Source organism: Betta splendens, chromosome 4, assembly GCF_900634795.4.
Source record: "Betta splendens chromosome 4, fBetSpl5.4, whole genome shotgun sequence".
In the NCBI taxonomy this organism is placed as follows: Eukaryota; Metazoa; Chordata; class Actinopteri; order Anabantiformes; family Osphronemidae; genus Betta; species Betta splendens.
The window spans coordinates 13704258-13727124 of record NC_040884.2 but is presented as its reverse complement, the minus strand read 5'-3'; the positions used below and the strand labels follow the sequence as shown (position 1 = coordinate 13727124).

Sequence of the window (22867 nt, the reverse complement as noted above, 5' to 3'; positions counted from 1 at the left end):
ATATTTAAAAAATCCTCTTTTTATGTATAATTAAGCATGACACAATGAATTAGAATGTAGGAAAACTCAAAACAGCGGTTTTAATGTTGGCTACATTTTATTGTATTGCATCATGTGTGTGTTTGTTCTTCTTTAGTAAAAAGCAGGCAGACGGACAGAAAGCTCCACTGAAGCTGTGCCAAACTTTAGCTAAAGGTTCAACAGTGGCTGCTGCAGATGTCAGCTTTACTCAGTTTGCTAGAATTAGCTAGAATTACAGCTGATCCAGAGTCAACTTGATTATTAGAACTGTAGGCAGGTGCATGTGGTGCAGCTACTGCCCATGTTTTAGGTTTGGTACAGTAGTTTGAGAGGAAACAGGAAGTGGATGTGTACTGTTTACTGATGACAAAACTATAAGCATTATATACAACTTAGACTCATTTCCTGTGAATGAAATAAGCTGTGACGTCCATTCCCGGTGCCTCCCGCCTGGTTCTTACGGAGCAGCAGAGGAAGAGTGAGTGATGGACATTCCCAGCACACACGGTGTGACATGTCCTCCGCGTCATAAATCCTGGCGCCCAGGGCCAGATAGGACAGCTCTATCTGAGCGAATACAATGAAGGATTTAGGAAATGTCTAATCAGTCGCTGGAGGACAGAGCTGCATCGCAGCATCGCAGCATCGCAGCATCGCAGCATCGCAGCATCGCAGCGCCGGCCTTGGCTTCCTCCGCACTAAATCATTCACAAATATCTCTGGTAATGTTGTTTTTCGCTGTGCGCGGCCCGACGTGGACTTTCTGCGTCACGCCGGCTCATTGTCGTGTCAGGAAATTAAAAATACCGATATCTGCGGAGTCACACAACAAAGCAGCCTATTTTTAGGAGTTCTGCTTTTCATGTCTTTGTGTAGATGCTGCACATCTGAGCTTCATGTGCCGCTTACTTTATTTCCTGTTACTTCTCCCCTGAACTATTAGCCCAGTCACGTACACATTGACCCATACTGTATATATGGACTTTTCATATACTCACACCTCCTTGGTCTGTTTATGATTCTGCTGAGCAAGTTTTGCTTCAGAACATGAGTTAAACTGCTCATAACTGTTGGAGACCTGTGAACCCTAAAACACCACTGCTGTCTCAGTGTGCTGTGTGTGTGTGTGTGTGTGTGTGTGTGTGTGTGTGTGTGTGTGTGTGTGTGTGTGTGTGTGTGTGTGTGTGTGTGTGTGTGTGTGTGTGTGTGTGTGTGTGCACGTTCATGGTAATGAAGTAAAGTATCACCCGTATGTTTTAATCTTTTCTCACAGTAGGATCCGTAATAAATTATTCAGATCTTATATCTAATTCATCTTTTTTTCCTCATAGTTTAAAGACCCACTCATGAGCAACAGAGCTAACATGAATTGATGGGTTGACTGTAGAGAAAAACGATCAGTAAGGGAAATTAAATTAGTATAAAGAATGGACACCTACAGTATATATGCTTGCAGTATATACACATCATATTACTGTTTTTAGCTTAAATAAATGCTTGTTGGAGCTCTACCTTTGCTCACTGGTGTCGTTTGCTATTTACCAGCCAGTAAAGCCAGTTTGAGCCGGTTTCATTTTTATTTAGTGTTGCAAATCTGATGACAGTGCCTTTTTTAACGCGACAGGGACAGAGTGAGCGAATAAAAATGCTGAAACGTTTAAAGTCCACGTCTCTGATAAAGCATGAAGCCGTTCAGGGTCATTTTATCATCGTTTTTCAGTCCCTGTGCACAGAATCGTGTGGGGATTTATTTGTTTCATCGATTTGGGAAACAGACATTTTAAGAAATTGGGCTGTCGCCCATGAACTGTCCCTGTGCCCTTGGACTGGGACCATGTGGAATCCTGAACGTGTTGTGTTTCGTCTTATCAGACTCCCACAAGGTTTGTTTCTGTGGGAAGCGAAACAAAAGCTTGTTCCTGGAATTTCTCATTACCCATTGCGATCCCATCGATTTTTATCTTCTGGATTTAATAGGAACACGCTGTACGGGGACTTTCCTGACACAAACACTCCGAATAGATTTTTCCACTTCAAGATAACAGACCTGAGATTAAGCATCTTTGCGCTGAGCTTGACAGATGCATCTCCTGGAAGACCTCACAATCCTCCTGTAAATGTCCCAAATGCTCTCACCTTAAACCTTTACAGAGTTTTCCTATCGCTGGAAAAATATATAGATTTTTAATAGGATCATAATTAGGGTGTCTGCTGTCATGGTAACAGCTGCTCCATCCTCCTATCCCTCCAACTGCCTCCAGCTCATCTGATCAATGCCTGCGTTGCGCACACTAACTTCTCCTGTCCTCCACAGCTGTCCACAAGCCGTCACATTTTCATTTGCCGCCTTATCTCACCAGCTGACCTGACACGCTGCTCCAGCCAGCTGCTCCGCATTCCAAATGATGCCCATCCGTCACCTATGTGAAATACACTGAAACAGAGGAGGGGAATTATTGTGTGTGTGGATTCTCTCCAGGTACAGGGTCAGAGTGTGTCCAGGCTGTAAAAACCCATCGAGAGACAGCTGCCATTGGCTCCACAAGCTAAATGTGCGTTGCACACACATATTTAAGAAGAAGAAAAAGAGGAAGAAGAGGAAGAAGAAGAAAGAAAAGAAAAAGAAGAAAAAGAAGAAGTGAGACACTGAACCAACGTTTTGATGTCTTGTTTCGTTAGAAGTCTGTGTCTTTTCGTAGCCCTGTGTGTCTCACATGTCTGATGAGCCAACACATATATGTCTCCCTGTTGGTTTTATTAGAGGAAGTCAGTCTGCTTTTGTTAGTCAGTCTATTCAGTTGAAGTCATATCGCTTAGCTAACTGCGTATGAACTTGGTTTTGTTTACTTATTTTTATTGGCCCAAGAAAATATTTTTTAATTTGCATTATTTTTTCTGGATAATTTAAATCTAATCTAAATTCTTTTAGAAAACCCCCTTGTGTTTCTCTCTACCTGCTCAGTCCTCACAATTTGATAAAGGTTGATTAGTTATACCATTATTCATCATTTGACCTACACAAGATAAAAGATGTGTAATTTGAATCCAACTCACTCATACCTATTAATATGCACAGGTTGAAAATAAACATTTTACAGCTCTTTTACCCATTTGAATGGCTCATCACAGCTAGGTCTGCTGATATGTTCAGACTCAGCTAATTCTGCACTGCACCAGTAACTCAAGTTCAGATTTTAATGTCATAAATAATCTTTTCATGCTGTTTATTTGAACCACATGGCAGTAAAACAGCACAACAACATGCGATGAATTATTTCAGTAGCTGAGAACGTTTTAAAGTGTCACTGACATACACTGTGTAAGCTGTGTAAAAGTAAACTACCAAAAGTGAAATGAATATATCAAAGGAGGTTTTATTTATTATGGTAAATATTTGAGTTTTGTCATGGTCTTTGGAAAACTATTTTGAATATAAAAAGTCATGATGATGTATAAATCTGGCACAAATTGATGCGGAAACATAACCTCACTATAAGTTAGCACTAGTTTTAACATAGTTTCATTTATTTTATTGTAGTTGAAATATTATTTTATAGAAACACAAGTAAATGTCTGTAACATCGGTTTTGGTCATTCCCAGACTTCCTTCTGGTTTTTCCATGGTAATGAAAAATGCTGACTGGACTGTAGCAGATTTCTTCACCATTAAATATCATTCATCTTACTCATGCTGTTGTACTTCCTGGTATTTGTATTAGATTTCTTCACAGGCACGAAATGTTCCTGCAGTAGTACAGTAGAGATATCTTTGATGACAACAATCAATATTTATTGCTGACATGCTCGATATTCCATATTAACACAGAGATGATTTGGTTATGCAAGGTTGACATGTAACAAAGCATAATCTTAGTTCATTTTATATTTTTTAATCTCCTGTTGGTTGAATATCACGTATTATGTGCAATGGTTATTGCCATAAAGTAAAAATCTGTGAAGTACCGGGTAGCTGAGGTTGACTAACATAAAACGATATATAATTATAGGAGAGGAGAGGAGAGAGATATATAGAGAGGAGATATATAGAGATATAGATATAGGATATATATATAGATATATAGATATTATATTATATTATAATTATATTATATTATATTATATTATATATTTATATTATATTATATTATATTATATGTAGAACTTTAATTACTTACTTTGCTTCACCTCTGCACACTGCAGAACCAGCTGAAGAACACTGGCTGCTGTGTTGCTTCTCGTTAAAATATATGCATATTTCTTTGAGATTATTCCACGACTTCAAAAGCACAAACGCTTTAGCAACTAGACGCTGCCTAGACTCAAACATGTCAAACTCACGTATGTGTGTAAACCTTAACGAGTCACGTTGTGTGTAGACTGTTCTGCGTTATGATTTACTAAAAGTAATATGCTATATCGATAACATGTGGAGTGAATCAGGGTTTGTCCCTTTCTCCTGTCTCGCAGCTCTTCATCCACAGGCTCTTTATCGTCCATCATCTGAATCAAACGAGCTCCCCCAACGTGTCGTTATCACCGTTTTCCACAGGCCCCAGGCTTCAAAGGGCTGCAAAGCTGCCACCTCCCCGCAAGGTTATTAGTCACAAGGAGAAGCATGGGGGACAATTCCATATATCAGTGGCTCTTCAAAGTGAAGTAACTGCAAAAGCAGCATGGCAGGAACATGATCTGATAGGTAAGTGCCCTGCCACAGAATTAATGCCGCGCCATAAAGAGGTGTTAAATGCCAGGTCTGAGGGCTACTTTGGTACAGGACCTCTTTGCTGTCCGCTAGAATGTCACACAACAGCTACTGTATTTGATTACACAGCCTTGAAAGCAGCTTATAATGTTACAGGCTATGAGCTGTGAAGTACATTTTTATCTTTTAGTTAGAACTGTCTTACACATACATGTACAGTACATGTAACAGCACTGTTTAACCTCTGAGGACCCGGAATGACATTTAACTGAACTGTAGCATACAGTAAGTGGATAGTTGTGAACATCTATGGTGCTGGTGAAGCTCGAGCTGTTGAGTTTAGTCACTTTGCAACAGAGAGTCAAACAAACGTTTACAACATAACACATTTTCACTAGCTGGAGCTGAAGGTTTGGTGGCACAATCAGACTCATCTGTTGATAATGTCAGATGTTGGCATCCATGCTGATGTATAGGCAGGTTCTACTGGGGAGGATATGTCACATCCATACATTTTTTGTTCAGCGTGTGTAAAGAGCTGGTTACAGAGGAGAGATGAGGCTAAAATAAAAGCATAGGAGCGGTGGTGGCTGGAACGCTGCCAGTAGCACCACCAGATATGAGAGAGGAGTCCAGGAGGCACAGGGCACAGTCTGTACCCTCTAGGCAAACATGACAGTGTGTGTGTGTGTGTGTGTGTGTGTGTGTGTGTGTGTGTGTGTGTGAATTGTTTCATCAATTATAAAATGAGAATGTACAGCATGAGGTTTCTCTTAGTTTAGAGGATACAAGTATAATGAAAAACTGGTTAATAGTTAAAACACTGACTAAGTTCATATTTACTTTTCAAACGGTGATTGTCTGCCAAAGCTCTGGTTAAAGGTATATTGACATTCATCCATTTCTAATCAGCATCAAAGGTTCTGCCTTCGTTTGCATTTCTTCCCTTCATCTCTTAGTCGTGTGTTCACTGCTTATATAAAACCATAGTCTAATATTGAGAAGGAAAAAATTCAGAGATGACAAGGTAAACTATGAATTCCAAACTTTTACAAGTGATATTCCAAAATCTATTTAAATAATAAAACACTTGTTTTGGCTTATTCAGCATTTTTGTTGTTGACGGCACACACATTTTACACATTTCTTGTAATAATAATTTCATTGTTGCACTGAAGGTGAAGGTGTTTACACCTTAATAGATTTTTGAATGGTAGTTTTTAACTGATCATTTGTTCTTCAGCCCTCCTCACCAAAAACAAAGATGATTGATTGAAGAATGATTTACATAATACCCTGACAAAAAGTGTCTACATCTCTTCAATACGCCAACTTTTGTTTCACTTCTTATACACCACCTGATGAGCATACACAACGCCTTCTGCACCACAGTAAATGTGTCTTCATGAAGCTGGGAGGAACATCAAGGTAACAGTAACTTACACGCTCCCACGTCGGCTTCTCTATTCAAATGTGGGGTTTGCCCCCTGCACCCGAGGACACCTCATTTCTGTATGTCTGTCTTAATCATTCACCATAGGACCTGAGTCATTCACCATTTAACCCGACTTCACACTACAGCAGGAAATATTTTTGCCTCTGGCGCCACAAGAACCCGGTTACGGTTGGATTTTGTAAAGTAGATTGGTGCTATCAGCGAAGTGGAGCAGCTCTTAAGATGGCAGCAGAGATTCTCCTGAGTGAGACAGCCAAAGCGAAGTGAATGAGGACATATTAAAATGACTAATGAAATGAGGTTTTACTCCTCTACCTAATACAGTACTCTCTCTTGTCTTTGCCAAATGTGCTGAGTTTCCCATTCCAGAATAAACAACAGAGGCAGAAAACTGTGGTTCCTGCAGGCATCTTTGCTCCAATCATCGGTTTCCTCTGGCCAAATGAGGGGCAAAACATTTGCTGTATCTGTCCTTCACTTCCTTATCGTGCAGTTCTTTTTGCAGCGTCACTATAACCACTGTAATGACTTTTACTCTACTTACTGTTGGTTACTAGTAAAAAATGAGCTTCTTCTGCTAATAAATGTGAGATAAATGCCAAAATTGTAAATTCAAGAGACACTGGTATATAACATTTGATTACTGCAAAAAGCAGGTGCTGCCTTTGCGTGTGCGTATGTGTGCGTTTGTGTTTGTGTGTGTCTGTGTAAGTGTGTGAGTTTTCAAATGAACATCAAATAATAGGCCATCATCAATCTTTGTCACACTCTCTGGGGACTTGAGCCAGAGAGAGAGAGGGAGAGAGAGAGAGAGAGAGCATCAGAAGGTGTGGTGGGGGTAGGGGCCAGGTTCTGTGAGAGAGAGAGAGAGAGAGAGTGTGTGTGTGTGTGTGTGTGTGTGTGTGTGTGTGTGTGTGTGTGTGGTGTGTGTGTGTGTGTGTGTGTGTGTGTGAGTAAATGTGGTGAGACAAAGGAAGGGTTATACGCTTGAGCACAATGTCTGTGGTTTAGTGCTCATTGCATGCAGTGATGGTGTTGGGCATCTGTCTGAGAGTGTGAAAGACTGACATATGGATGCTGCGCATGGCTCTGACCACAGCATGTCAGTGAGGTTATGTTTTCTGGCAAAGAAGCAGCAGTGATAATAAATAATAATAATAATGGTCTATTAGTTCATCTTATTTCTGTTATTAGATTTGGTCAGCAGGTGTGAAAAAAATATCTCCAATGTGACTTCCCAATGTTGTAAGCTGAGATGCATAAAAGATCTTTATTTTTGTTAAAAAACTAAGAGTAAAGATACAGTTTTGATATTAGAAGTCAAGAATCGTGTACTTTATTCAAACCCAAATAATGTTGAATGAACATATGTCATTATAACAGAAATACTTGGCATGAAACTGCTCATTTGTACACATTTTGGTTTTTAATGAATAGCAACAGTGTTTGTTTACAGTAATAATAGAGTTCCTCCAGCAGGGCGGGGTGGGGCGTGTTTCTCCACCAATCAGAATCGGCGGAGCAACGTGGGGGCGGGCCCTGCATCTTTGGTAGCCATTCGGCGTCCACCCTCTCTACAGCAGCGAGAAGTTAGCACTCGGCTGCCAGTCTGGTCCGTAGCCACGATGGATGCAATACCGTGCTTTGTGCTCGCGCTCCTGTTCGGGACGGCGATTCAACAAACTACCGGTAAGGGCCCGGGTAACTCGGACTCGTGTTTGTCTGTGTCGAGCGCTTCTGGGGCACAACGCCGTCGGCTTAAACTCTTAGTTTCCGCTCGTAAAACGCTCTTTTGTTGAAGAAGCCCGAAGAAGCGGAGTGTGTCTAACTAAGATGGCGCGGGGTCGGCGGCCAGCCTGCTGCTGCCTGTCTGAGGAATGTTTATTGTCTGTGAAAACAGAGCGGGCAGCTAAAAGTCACGGTGGACCCCAAAGGTCCGACGGCTACACCTCCGGGTCAGAGCGGGCCTCCGTTCGCTCACGTCTCGCTTCCAGGTCTCAGATCGTACTTTGACAGCGCGGAGCCGTGGAGTCCGTCCGTCCGTCAGTTTCGCAAACGCAAAGTTGGCAGTTGACCGAGTCGAGGTTTGCTTTTCCCTCAGGTAGTTGTTCATTTACTTTGTGGCTGGAGCGTCTCCCCGACTAGTGGCTTTCGGAGCCCCCGGTCCAGCCACACAAGTTTTCGTCGCCGATGTTCCGTCCTGGTCCAGGTTACACTTGTGTCTCTGTTTACACCGCCTTCACGACGTTACAACCGCGATCCCCGATTCAACGCTGGTTAATGTGTGCACTCCTTTACAGCAGCGATGGAGTAAATACGCCGTTTTTCTCTCAAACTATGTTCCTTGCGTCTCGTAGCCCGTGTTTCTTTCTACACGCCCACTACGAGTCTAGCCGAAGCATTCTGGCCATTAACAGTCCATTGAAGTCGACTTTTAGAGCAGTCTGACAGATTCACATCTGGCCAGCTCGCTAGCGCGCTAACGTTAGCTTCTGCTAGCTGTTGCCTATAGAGGTGTTCAACTCCGGCATGTTTGTCGCTGTCGTGTCGAGCTGTCGGGGTATTTTCACTTTTTCACCTTTCGCCTGGCGATGGCATTGTCTTGCTATGTTGAAACATGCAGCACGGGGGATATTTGCCCCGTTGAGATCTCCGCCGAACCGCTTGATCTGAGGCGAGAAACAGTTTCTTCAGTACTTATTTATCCTCCTGTTCAACTCGGCGGTGCCAAACTTCATTTAAATGTGTATCTATCTGTTCGTTTAAGTCTGTTTTCTATCGATAATGCCATTTAAATAGAACAGCGAATGCGGACGAGGGCTGTTCCTGATTCTTAATGGATTAAGGGGAGTCCCCAGATATCCTCGTAATAATCTGAGTTGTGTAGTGTGTTTCAGCGGTATTGTTTCCCTGCGTGGTTTGTGAAACGGGCTCAGCATCGTGGACTCCTCTTTAGGGAAACCGCCGCTACGCCCGGCTCCGCCGCCGCGACCGTTCACGCTTGTGTTCGCTGTGCGCTCTCGCCTTTTATTGTCATTATTTTCTCCAGCGGAATCGTGGTCGCGTTCCCTTTGTTTCGGCAGCTACGTTGTAATCGCAAACGAGAGAGAGCACTTTTTTTTAAAATTCTCCTCTCAGTTTGTCGACAGTGTCTTTAATTGACTCGCACGCTCGTATGTTTCCTTTGTGCGGCATCTCTTTGTGTGTGGAGAGTGTGCCTCATTATGAGTGCAGGAGCGTGCATTTCAGCAGCACACGCGAGGATCCTACCGGAACCTCCCCGAGCCTGAAACATTGGGGTGTCTTCATGAACGGCTGGGCTGGGATATTAAATTGATATGTTGGCTCGCGGACACACAAGAAGTGAGGGAATTCCGCTTTTTCATCCCCCAGCAAAAGGATTGTCATGGCATGCGTCCATGGTCGGCGCTGCATCATTTCCATCAGAAAGGACGCCGGCGTTTTTAGATGGAGATCAGAGCCACAGATGGGGAAACACAATCAGTGCACATTTGGACCATAATGTCCATCATATAAGGGATGGGGGGGGGTGATATCATCAGAGCACACTGACACCTTTACATGACGCGTTTACTGTACAGAACCACACCCCTGCAGCTCTCTCACACACACACACACACACTGCCTCAGCAGCATTCACGTACAGCAGCGATGTGCGCATACGCACAACAGCATCCACACACATATAAGCCCTGGCACTGGGCTAAATTGGGTGGTGTCACTATTACTCTCCTCATCCTGCCAGCCTCAGTCCTCCCACCTAATAGGCTCTGTCCTCATGCTCTGTCACTCGTATGTCCCTCTCCTTGGTTCAACCCCCCCACCCGCCCTTTTCATTTGTCTCTGCTGAGTTTTATGCCCCCCACTCCCGTCCCCACCCTGCACCCGTGAGCAAACGGTCCATATTTAGCTGGAGTGGCTGGTGTAAAGGTTGGCTGTTGTGTCAGCACTTCGAGTCAAACACAGGCGATTGTCAGAAGGACTCCAGCTCAATCTTGACTGTCCTGATGCGACAGCATTGGGTTAGGATGTTATCTCAGCTGTTGTTTCTCAAGGTTGCTGCTGTTAGTGAAAAACCTTGAGATGCAGAATAACCATAAAAAAACCCTTTTCACAAGATAGACTTGGTGGAAAACCTGGGAGTTAATCTTACAGGGTGTAAACTGTTGAGAATTTTTTTTATTTGTTGGCATTTCGTAAACCAAATATATTTTATATAAGTCATAATATAGATATTTGTATTTAATGTAAACCAATAGAATATTTCACTGGCAGTAAGTCAAAACCTGATTAGTATTCTAGTGTGTAATATATTCTGCTGTTGTCCACTACCATTCATCACAGGATTGAATCTAGTTTACATGTGCACAGGGCACCACAGCCGGAGACCGCACTTGGGCTCAAACAACAAGTGCACCTTTTTTCCCTTTACTGGAAAATGGCAAATAATTCAGGAACTAAGATTTTTCAGTAATGTAATAGTCATGGGATTTTTCATCAAGCCAACAATAGATTGATTGATTCCTCTTTTTGTGGTTGTCTGCTGATGTCTTGCGGTGTGTTGTAATCTTCATAATGTTACTGTAAAAATCCCAAGTGGTATTCTTTGCTTTCAAGCCTCTGTGCTGACCTGCCTGTGCAGCTGCTGTTGTGTTTCTGCACAACGTCTGTGTAACGCTGTTTTGGTAGGTGTTTTGCACTGCTGCTGTCAGTATGAGCAGAGGAGGAATGCCAGGCATGCGGGTGACCCTGGCCGTTCGTTGTCCCGGCCCAAGGAACCACAACTAATTTGAGAGGTTGTAGCCATGCCAGTGGCCAATGGATTCAAAAGCACCAATGCGTTAATGAATGCTTCCCTCCCCTGATCTCCCTCATGAGGAGGCCAGGGAATCACAAGCTCTACTGCTGGTTCTCTGTTTGGGAGATGAAAGTCAAGCTTATTCATCTCGTATTGGAATAAGACTTACAAATCTAAATAAAAATACAAGCCGAAGCACCCTACTCCTCTTCCTTTCAGACGTCAAGCAGCAACACTGAAAGCCTTTGTCTCAGCTGCAGGACCTGCTCTCTGAAACACAGTCAAATCTGTAAGGAAATCCGCAGCAGCACACCTTGTTACCCTGGCCAGTATCTGACTCACTGTATTTGGGTTGTCAGGTTATTTCCTCACCTTACTGTTGATTACATTGTTACATCCACTATAAGGAAACTTGATTCATTTGTTGTGCTGTTTGTGCATGCAGGGAAACTTGACCCAGTTCAAGCTCCAGACATACATGAAACACAGTTTCAGCTAATTAAGTAAGGATGAACAGTTCATTTGTAAGTTAGAAACACACTTAGTGGTTAACGTGTAATGTGTGTAATTCCACACTTAGGAATACAGTGTGGCTCGCCATTAGAGCCAGGTGGAAGATGCTTTATGGTTGAGGAGTTTAATATCGGGCGGCACGGTGGTGCGGTGGGTAGCACTGTCGCCTCACAGCAAGAAGGTTCTGGGTTCGATTCCCGGAGGCGGCCCTGGTGCCTTTCTGTGTGGAGTTTGCACGTTCTCCCCGTGTCTCGTGGGTTCTCTCCGGGTTCTCCGGCTTCCTCCCCACAGTCCAAAGACGTGCATTAGGTTGATTGGCTTCTCTCCATTGCCCGTAGGTGTGAGTGTGTGAGTGAATGGTTGTTTGTCTATGTGTTGCCCTGTGATGGACTGGCGACCCATCCAGGGTGTACCCTGCCTCTCGCCCGTAGCCAGCTGGGATAGGCTCCAGCACCACCCGTGACCCCGCACTAGGGAGTAAGCGGTTAAGAAGATGGATGGATGGATGGAGTTTAATATCTTAGTGATAAAACAAAAATAATGTAGGGTAAGCCCTAAACTGTTTTATCCAGCATGTATGTAAGCGTGGTTCGGCTGTGACAGCACATATAAATGCACCCATGGGCCGAGTGGTAGCCGTCGTTCAGGCATAGAATGCACTACGCTTTTCTACACCACTGGAAAATAACAAGCCTTCTGCTTTACCTCCTCCTTCACCTTTTTGTGTTTCGCTTTTTGTGTTGAGAAGCAGGTGACTGTAGCTCAAGCTGTGTGGCCTTTCAGCAAGTCGTTTGCATTTTGTGTGCCGAGCATTGAGACAGGCAAAAAACTGCCTTTTTCCAAGCCTTCTCTTAACTGCACTTTTCAATATCAACACGCACAGTGTAATTGATTTTTTTTAAATAATTTACAAATTATTTTGGGTAAATGAGAGTGTTTGGGTTATTTCACATTCTACATCTTTCTACATCACACTGGCAAATGAAGAGTTGGATTCATACATTTGTGTTAATTTTGTAATGTCCTTAATTGCCCTAAACTCCAACCTGTCTTGGAGTTTTGTGTCCTTTTGGACACACAAATCCTCTGCTTTGATTGGACATCTTGGATCATATTTTACTGCTACATACAGTACACCCCCACAAATGCAGCCCCTTGACTGGTTTTACTGCAGGGCAGCAGTGTGCGTGAATGCAGCCTAAAGGAGAGCCTCATTAAACTGGACCCATCCTTGCATTGCAGTCTGTCTGACTGGCATTGCTAATTAAATGAGAACTGCTGTTTAGTCACATCGTCTCTGTTAGGCAACAGCGAAGACCAAGGAGATATTTGAGATGATATTGCTGATTATTTTGTTGAACCCGCTGATCAGGGGCTGTACCTTGAGCTGTTTACCATAAATGACTGTGGGTGCGGGTGCAAACGATGTCTGGGTTGTAGCAGCTGCCAGGGCGCTGGCTGTCTAACCTTTTAGATCAAACTGATGCATATTTATAAGACCCGTAGCTCAAGCAGATGTACTAGCTTTTCCTCTTTCTATTCTCAATATGTTCGGCCGTCCATACCACCTCCTTTTGTTTTGTGGCAACAAAAAGCTGCCTCAGCTTTATTTCATCTGTGACGATGAGAGGTTGGTTGCATGGGGTACAGTTATTCTGGAGTCAGTGTCAGCTTCTCTCCACAGATGCCACACAAGAAAAGCAGCTATGACTGTAATCTAACTAGTTTATGGATTGTTAGCACAGACATTTTTTGTTTGATAATAGGATCTCTCCCGATGAAGAATCAATAATAACCACTTGCATGAGACCGTGACATGGCCTTCTGTAACTCATCTGCTGACATTGTGGCAGCTCTTGGGTTCTTCAGAAAAACCTCTGAACTGGTAACCGATGCAATACATGTTTGTGATGATTGGTCTCTGTAAGGATTGGTGTCAGCCAGAGTTCGGTGTTCTGTTTGTTGCGGTTTTGCAGCAAGGTGAAACAATTCAGCACGACAGCTTTTGTCATCAGCTCTGTGCTTTGTGGGGGAGGCTCCTCCAGGTCCCGGACAGTGGGCCCCATTGCCTAACACACACCCACACATTTAGAGAGCACATCTGGTATGGACAAAGGCCTGGTCATAATGGAGCTGGCTGGGTGCATAGGAGTGGGGTGGGTCAGGTTGTGACCTATGGAAATGACTCTGGGAGCTGAAAGGTCCCACACTCTCATTTTGTCTTTCTTTAGTCGTAAGGACACAAATCTGCATAATGCTTTATCCAGCTTGCCATAACCCTTATCCTAATCTAACCTTAAACCTGAAGCCATCTCTCACAAGGGTAGCAGATAGAATTGATTGACCAAATGCATCCACGTACAGAAATGGATTAATGATACTGGCATAAGAATTTGTCCATTCTGCCATATTATATTATAAATTAAGAAACAAACTGGTAAGAGACAACTATATTAAAGCATTTGGTTTGCTTCCACAAGCCGCTTTACATTTAAATGATAGTATAAAAATAGTCTTGCATCTTACAAAAGTGTCATTTTTATGCTCTGTGTACCTCAGCGATTTCAGATGAAATTATGGGGTTGTTTGCAACGTTGATGATTGAATATAAAAAACAAACAAATCAATCTGTCAAAACGCTATCAATGAACCACACAAAGTTGTTCCCATGACAAAGATCAAGAGTGCCAAAAGGAACAAGGAACACCTAACATAATGGTTTTGTTTATTACTATTTCAAAATAATTGCAGCCAAAGAATCTATTGGACAGCTTTAGATTTTTGTAAACTACACATTGTCGCTCTGCATGAGTCTCCCTCATGGTGTTGTCACAGAAATGCTATATGCCTTTCCCAAATTATGATCATGCTGTACTCCATGTTAACTTTATTTAATTGCAGCTGCAAATGGAAAAATAATATAAACCAGTAAAGTGTTTGCATTAAGCATCATGTCTGTAGTGCTGTGATGTGATGTGATTTTCTGTGTAAACTGTAAGTGGGTGTAAGAATACAAAACAAGGCTTTATGGTATGAACCAGATAAAGGTAATCTGTGAGCTGTATTATTCACACTTATTCTAAATCAAGTTTCATATGGTTTTATGAAGGAGTGTGTCTGATATATTATCCTTTCTGTAGGGATTGTGTGTTCCTCACAAGGTGATGCTGTGATGTAAACTCAGTGAGTTTAGTTGGGAGTTGTGTTTAATTTATGAAGGATGGGTATTTTGAACACTGCCTGTACAGATCCAAGGTGAAGCAAATTGTTGAACATTGCGTTATTTGTTTTAAGTGCTTTACATGAAACTTTTGGCACTTGAAAGCACCTCTCTTCCCTCGAGAGAATTTTGTACTTGAGAAAGGGCTGTATTTGTTTTATTGAAAGACATTCCCATCCAGGTGGGTTTAAGGATAGTTGATCTAACAAACAAACAAACAGATTTTCACTGTGTAGTGATATGCTGAATATGTGCGTTGGAGGAAGAGGGTTTGTGTTTGGGCACATAGTTCTTTCTCTTGGATCTGTTGTCCCTTGTTACAGGCCTGTAACAGAAGTAAATACAAAATTAGGCAGGCTCACTTGGCTGACAAGGGTAGAAAAAGGTGCGAACAGGCCCTTTTAACTATCAGTCATTTTTAATTACCCCTAGGAGGCTTAAGCTAATAGTTTTCCTAGTTGACAGTAAATCTGACAAGACATAAACATGACATACCTTATAATTATGTGTCACAGTAATTGGGCATCAGTCAGCTGGCTTTTGCAACCCTGAAAGATCGCATGGCTTACCTAGTTTCAGCTAACGCAGGCCAGGTGAGGCTGCCTAAAACCTGGGGTCTGCGTTGTGTTCTTTAATTGTACATTTGTCCTGTCGTTGAACATGTATGAGCTGTAGAGATTCAGTGGCTATTGTCTAGTTTGTAAATCCAGATGCTCTGTCATCTGCTTGCCTCTAGTTACACTGGACCAAAGAAAATTGTTGTGATTGTGTTATTTATGATGCCTGAAGTCTGTTGGGTCAGTTTAATATTAAACATGTATGACTGATTGTGGTCCCAGTATAACAACATTGTTTTGTGCTTCCTGCACTCTTCAGCATTTTGATGTCACCCCTTGAGCTGTGTACTTTATATAACTTCCTGTGGATGCAACTAATCATACTACTAAGGAAGTAAGTGGCGCACAAATGACAAAAAGAGTTGAGAGAGAAACATTTCCTTGCAAATATGACTACAATGTGCTAAACTATACTGATGGCAAGGCAGCTACGGTTTGGATGAATGGAGCAGGGAGAATCCGCACTTCATTCTTTGGCCTCCTCTGTGCGTCGTAGAGCCTAAACACTGGAAGCTTGATAATTAGGTTAAGTGTGTTGCACAGGGCTATGATTGTGTGTTTGCCTGAGTATGTGTAACGTTATAATGTTTGTGTAGGGTTTGTGGAATTTAATTTCTATTGATTTGTGCAATGTGAAACCATTGTCTTTGGCCACTACTCCTTCCCTCCTGCCCTCTGCTATGAGGCGATGTATTAGATTAAACTTTATCCTCCTTTTTATTTGAAGCCTCTCATGGGGCTTCTCTACATTGGAATCTAGCCACTTAAGATTGGCCTCTGTCTTTCAGGCCTTCAGTTTTTCTCTCGCCTCATTTTTCTTTCAACAGTGTCAGGATAATGGCTTATTTATCCGCAATGTGATTGTCCAGATTAGGTTTAAATGTGTTTCAAATGTTAAATGTTGACTGTCAGCATTGTTACAGACCTGGGGCCACATTCAAAGCATTCTTGGATCATCTTTATAAGCTCCTGTGCTACTGTAAAAAGACCTAGAAAAGGGTCCTAGTGAGTCTAACAATATATCTTAACATGAAGCTGTGAAAGCTCATAAGTCATTGTGTATATGATTGGTATTGCCTCAGGCGGGTGATGTAATCTGATTTCTAATCAGAATAACCACAAGCAACAAACTGCTTCTCACTTCTTCCAATTTACCTTTATCTTTATTAGGTTTAGTCTTAGAAAATATCATAATTAGATATTTTTTTCCAGGATTTTCACCACAAAGAACAACCTAAATCGACTTTACTTCATGTGGCTGGAGTCAATGTTCGGGGAGCTCTGCTGCGCTCCAGGTATAAACGATATGTTATATTTAAGATAAACAAATTCACAATATAATTAGATACTGGTTTTCTACTTTGCTATTTTACCTGCGTTTTCCTTCGAACAACATTAATAAATGGTATTAAATAAAGACTATACTTTTACATAGCTGAAATATTACCTTGTCTCGTACTGTGGAAAAAATCTCTAGAAAACAGATTCTGACTCTCAGACCTTTACTGCTCTGAATAGTTGAAATTAATAGTTTTCATTTACAACTGCAAGCACAGTGGGAATGGGTGCAGTGAACCTGGGGTGTGTTGTTTTCTGAATGTTTAAGTGGATAAAGTTAACCATTACCACTTTGCATCATCTTCAAAGGCTGAGGATGGTTGGTTGGAGTGTGCGTCAGTGAGCAAAGTTTGCGGCCTGAAATTAAGCGTTTATACACTGGTAGAATTCAAGGTAGATGATCATGGTTCTGAAGGTTTAATTCTCTGTTCATTTGTTGTACAACAGAAACTGCAGCTTTTTGTGTGCTGGTGTCTTGTGTCGGTGCCAGCATTTGCTTGTTGCTAGAGGTTTTCAATGGCTTTGTGTTATATCATTGAAAGTACATTATCTTCACTTTCAGGCTGGTTGCTGATAAGCCGTCACTCTTTGCTCTAGAAAACTGTCAAATTTCTGTTGTTGTTTTACATAATGTTGCCCTAGTAATTGCACTCTTTCTCTGTTTGCTCTCATTGTTCTGTTTCGTTCTTGTGAAGAATTTCTGATACTACGATTGTGTCCATTGGTGCAATGTAAATAGAATAAGGGAGATTCACACATTTAATCTAACATATCGGCAACCAATCGTATTCATGATTTATCAGTCAATCCTGTTTGTGTTATGAATCATTTACTTGCAATAGAAATGTAACTCCATCCGTGAACCCTCTTATGTGTAGTTTTACAACATCAAAGGTTTGCAATGTGATAAAAGCCTAAATTGTGTGTAGTATCACTCCTTAAATGAACCCTTAGCAAGTTTTTCTGGCCTTGTGATTCATTTTATCTTTGCTGAACAGCTTGTTAATTGGCTGCCGGCTCAACACGTGAAGTGACCCAGACCACTTTTTGAAGGACTTTAAGGCTACCAGCTTTTGAACATTATTATTGACAAGAACAATGAAGAAAAAAAAAATAAAGAGCACACGCAGAGATTTATTGGCAATCAGTGCTGCCACTCAGACAAGATACATTGAGTTTTTTTTTATTTGTTTTATCAAACAAATGTGCGTAGAAGTTTGATTTTAACTGTTGTATTTTGTAGAATGTTTGTGTTTGCCAGTGCGAGTGAATGCTATCACTGCTGTATACATAGTTGTTGTTAGCTGTCAAGTTGGTCTCAGTATGACCTTTTGGCAATCTCCAGTCTGCAGTGCCAGTTACTATAATCTGTTTTCTTTACCTCAATCAGGAAACACATCTTTCAATCTTCACACCTACTTCACATTTCTCTTTCAGTTGTGTAAATGTTCAGCCTTCACAAGTAAAAATAACAGAAAATAGTGTGACTGGTACACAACCGTGTGTGAGCTGCGTTTGTGCTAATGTCAAAGCTAGAAATTTTCATCAACTGTGACAGATGAAATACCTGCTGTGACAGCAGAAGTAGAGGTCTGACAATACGGTTATTTCAATAGCTGCCAATGCTAGGACAGGATCCCACAACCAGTTTTTCTACAACAATATTTTTTTCCCCAGTTGATTTCCCAACTGTAGCCCCTGTATTGCACTTTAATAGAAGCACCCTGATAAATGAGGCTTTTACTTGTGCCCCATCCTCTGTTCCCTCTTAAGAAAAAAAAGATAAATGGCTCCTTGTGCTCAAGTTTCACTGATGCAATGTGCAGCACTAGACTGCCAGTAGCTGTTTGAAATAAGATCTTATTTGGTGGTTTATTGTTTTGTCATTGGTTGAAAGACCAGGCGTCCCCTCAACCACAGTTGGGCATAGAGATTTAGTTTCAATAAACAAAGACAAAGGTCCTGTCATTTTTCAGGGTCTTTTCTTCATCCAGAGGTCGTACTATTATCCAAAACGTATGTTAGGCAGCTCATATTTATTATTCATTTTAAACACTGTAGCAGCAATGGAGAAAAGGTCTCAAGCTGAACATAAATGTGTAGTGTTGCACTTCATTGTCTTCTTCTCAACCCTTAAGCCACAGGGGACCCTGTGTATGAAGATTGTTAAGTAGAGACCTGTTCCACTTTATGCTCTCTTAATTTTGTCAATTACTAGGGGTTGATCTGAATACAAAGTTGGACTACGGTAACTTTTCCCAAGAAGGGCAGGCTTTGATTGTTAGGCAGCACATTCTATGCACTGGTTGCCTTTTTACAAGGATGGGTTGTGTAAGCAGATGGTGATTTTAACAGAAAGGCTGGAGAAAAGCAGCAAAAGTTCACAAAACAAGTGCCACAAACACCTTGATGCCACGTCGGCCTGGAATGGACAACCATGGTTTGCCTGAGACTGTTTTTGTGACTGTGTGCCAGAGAGTCCAGCCTCGTTAGAACATCGTTGTATCTGCCCCGCTCTTTGTAAATCAAGAAAAGCAGAGAGGCGGCTATTTTTTAGGCTATTACACATGACTTACTGTAACAAAGGCCACTCCTGCCTGCCTTTTTATAGGCGATACTCAGAAATATGCATCTACTCAGAGCCACTGTGCCCCCTGCTTTAGTTGTGGATGATGTGTTATCATACATATTCATGTACGGAATACACAAGCAGAAGACGTGACTCAGCGCTACTCTGATAACACACTGTAGTGAGCCACTGTACAACCAAACTCATTTCAGATATCCAGTGGGTCATGCATATACTTACACTAAGGTTTATCTGAATATTTTACTCTAGGAAAAAAACACTAACTTGGATTTTCAAAAGCTCAGCTGGAATAGGCTTTCTTTCTGCCTTTTTTGAAATGGTGTTCCACCCATGGTTATGAGGAATTCATCCATTCCTTGTGTGACGCTTTTACTTCTTCTATAGTATTTTTTACTAGACGTCCTTTTGGTGCACACGTCCTTACCTTTGTTTGGTGACACGGGAACCGTGGCCAAAAATTCGAGAGAGCTGCAGCGATTTCATTTCAAGTGAAGTTTGCTAAAATATACAGTGACCAGCTGTGATACCTATTGACTGAATCATTTTAAACAGTAGACTAACTTTGACCTGTGCTCACATCATGACTTAAACTACATTATCAGCAGACTGAGATTACAGTATTCATCATCCTGTGATATAAACAGACAAGTAAAAACCACAAGAGACTAGAGACAGCCATGGAAAGGCTGAATACGATGGAGCAACACATGAATTCCCCTGTGTAATCTGAAGGAAGAAACTACAATCTAGTATTGCTGTAAACATAGATGTGTATGTCTGCTCTAGCTACAGTAAGTACACTGTTAACATGCTGATTAGCATGAGTGGTCCTAATGAGAAAGATACAGAAGAAGAATAGATGTTACAGTGATTTAAATTTGCTTGTGACCAGTTAGCATGCTGTTAGCACATAACTGATGAAGGCTATTTAATCTGTATTGGAAAGCGAATTATATTCTGTCATTTTTATTTCTAAAAGTCTCATGTTACAGCTGCCTCAGTAAATCACTTTCCTTTTGACATTTAAAACCACTGCTTCCCGGAACACGTCTCAGTTGCCCTTAAGCTAAAATTTTTAGAAAATGGGGAAAAGTGCCTTCTACTTCTTGGCAGTTTCTAAATGGAATGAATTGCATGGATGTTTTACTAAAAAGTCTCATCATTTGGGTCCATTTTAATCTTTTATCTTTTAAATTAATCAGCTAATGTCTCGTCTATAATTCTGCATGGATGTTTCTTTCATGCCTACTCTATATTACATGCTTTTGTTTTTCTGGCTATGATTACTATATGTTAGTTTGTTTACCCACATTTGTTTTATCTTCCTGCTGCTGCACTCAAGTAAGAGTACTTCTGCTAAATATAAAAAAGCTTTTAGTTACAAGCTTTAGTATTATCCTCCGAGGTCTGCGCTGCCTTACAGAGAGACAGGTAAAGAGAAAAGCAACTAAAGCCGCTGGGAAACCCAGCAGCAATAAATTCTAAGTCCAGCATTGGCTTTGGCCTAATACTAGCTTCAATCCTACACCACACTCAAACGCGAACACATCCACAGTCAAACAGATGCACATAATAAGTGTGTGCTAAAATGCTGACTAGTACCATGCACACCTTTTTTTTGTTTTTTTTTTTATTTTTTTTTTTAAATGTCTCTCTCATCCTTACAATAGAGGAGGAAAAAGAAACGGGGGTGAGGGAGGGAGAAAATGTGACATGAGGGGGATGTAATTAAAGAAGGAACGCAAGGCAAGGAGTAGAAGAGGGGTAGATGGAGGGATAAATGTGGTTCAGCCCCTCACGGGTAGCTTTGTAAGGTATTGTTCCCTAGTTGCCTGGCTACTACACTGCCAACAATGCACAATGTGCAACGTAGATTTTTAATTTTGTTTTGTGGATCAATGTGTTCAGAATGACAAGAGGCAGCACTGACTGGATATAGGATGGCTCATACCTTTTTGGGTTCCTAACTTGGGTTTTTTCACACCTGCCTCCTCTCACATCAGTTCTCGAAATAGATCAATTAATTTAGATCTTGATGAGTTGACTTGACATTAGTAACAAAAGAAGGATTTACCAGCAGACGTTTCAGAGGAAGTCATTTTAGGGGTGGGTGGCTTTAATGTGGTTGTACGTGGCTGGGTTATGAGCGCTCCTCAAACAAACACCGTACTGTCCCTGAATGCTTTAACTATTATGTTATGAGTTGGATCTACACAAGCTAGGAAGAAAGCTTTAATCAGAGTTTGGAATTCTGTAAATTAGACTGCAGGAATAAATAACTGGCCTACTTTCCCACTCTTCCCACTCCCAGTCTTTCTCACCGTCTATTTCACAGCCTAGTGAACTTTAAGCATTGAGGGGAGCAAGTAGCTGGCATCAAGGCTTAGTCTTGGCGTGCTCTAAGCTTTAGGGCTTTGGTATACTCTGTTCAAAATCAGCATGCTCTTATAGGCTGCCAAATACAGTGTTTGGTGTAAATTCCAGAACTCTGGAGGTTTGACTTGCCATGACCAAAAGGCTGAGATGGAAAGCTATGGTTAGGTTTAAGAAAACTAAGTGGTGAAATCTTAACAAATGTGTGTGTGAATAGTGACGTTGATAAATCTGTTTAAAAAAATCCCTTACTAATGTCTGTTCAACTAATAGGAAACGCAACAAACTCAAGACTGTAGCCACAACTTGGTTTCATGTCTTTCCCGTTTCTGCAACAGTCACCCTGCATAATGTTACATGCAGTTTCCTCTGCAAGGGTTTTGTTACCTGAAACTTCATGGTGCACTTGCACAGTAACAGGTTTTTAGGCCAAAGATGTTTAGGAAGGCTTCTTATATTAAGTCTTGAATGAAGAGCTTTCCGGTAGAAACTGGCTTATTATTGGCTAACCTGCATAACGTAAGGCTAGGTCTTAACAGACTCTGTTAAATGCGATGACGTGGTTTTATGCATGATGAAACTAGGAATATGCTAGTATATTCTAGAGCAGCTCGGTGGTGTGATGATTATAGGCAAAGTTTGTGGGATAAGACAGCCCTTGAAGTGGTAAAAATCTAGTGTGAGAATGGAATAAGAAGCTATAGATAAAGTGGGAATAATTTTCAAATGTCAAAGTCCAACTAATACGGTAAGGCTTGTTTGGCTGATGTTCAGTAAACCTTTATAAATGTTTAATATAAAAAGTTAGATTCTGAGATTTCTGCCCCTAGAGCAAAGATTCAGCAGCTTAGAGAACAAGAAAAGCAGCATGATGAAGTCGAACTGAAATGTCTGCATTGTTAATCGTGGGGAAATATTGCACCCAAACTTTATCCTTCGTCCATATTCTTTTGGTAAGTACATTTAACATAAGGCAGCTTCTTGGCCTCTACCTTCACACCGGTCAGTTGAGCCCATTGCTTGGTCTCAAATGTGTTATCCTGCTGGCTTTCTTTGTGGTGTAACTACTGAATACACATGTTGCTCATTTTACAGATACTTTGTGGTCGGGCTAATTCGGACCATGTATGTGTTTTTTACAGCACAAAAGAGGACATGTGACACCATAGCTGATCCAAAGAAATGCACATGACTGGCCTTGTTGCCTTTTGTACATTG

At 41.5% G+C, this 22867-nt stretch overlaps 1 protein-coding gene across 1 annotated transcript in view; it reads left to right on the top strand.

Annotated features, from left to right (window-relative positions):
• The first annotated feature begins 7749 nt into the window (after positions 1-7749).
• The window catches only part of tgfbr1b (transforming growth factor, beta receptor 1 b), a 38680-nt gene continuing 23562 nt past the window's right edge, over positions 7750-22867 (top strand). The window contains exon 1 of the mRNA XM_055508133.1: positions 7750-7868. Within this exon, the coding sequence (XP_055364108.1) occupies positions 7805-7868 (64 nt within the window). The 5' untranslated portion in view covers positions 7750-7804. The remainder of the gene's footprint in view (positions 7869-22867) is intronic.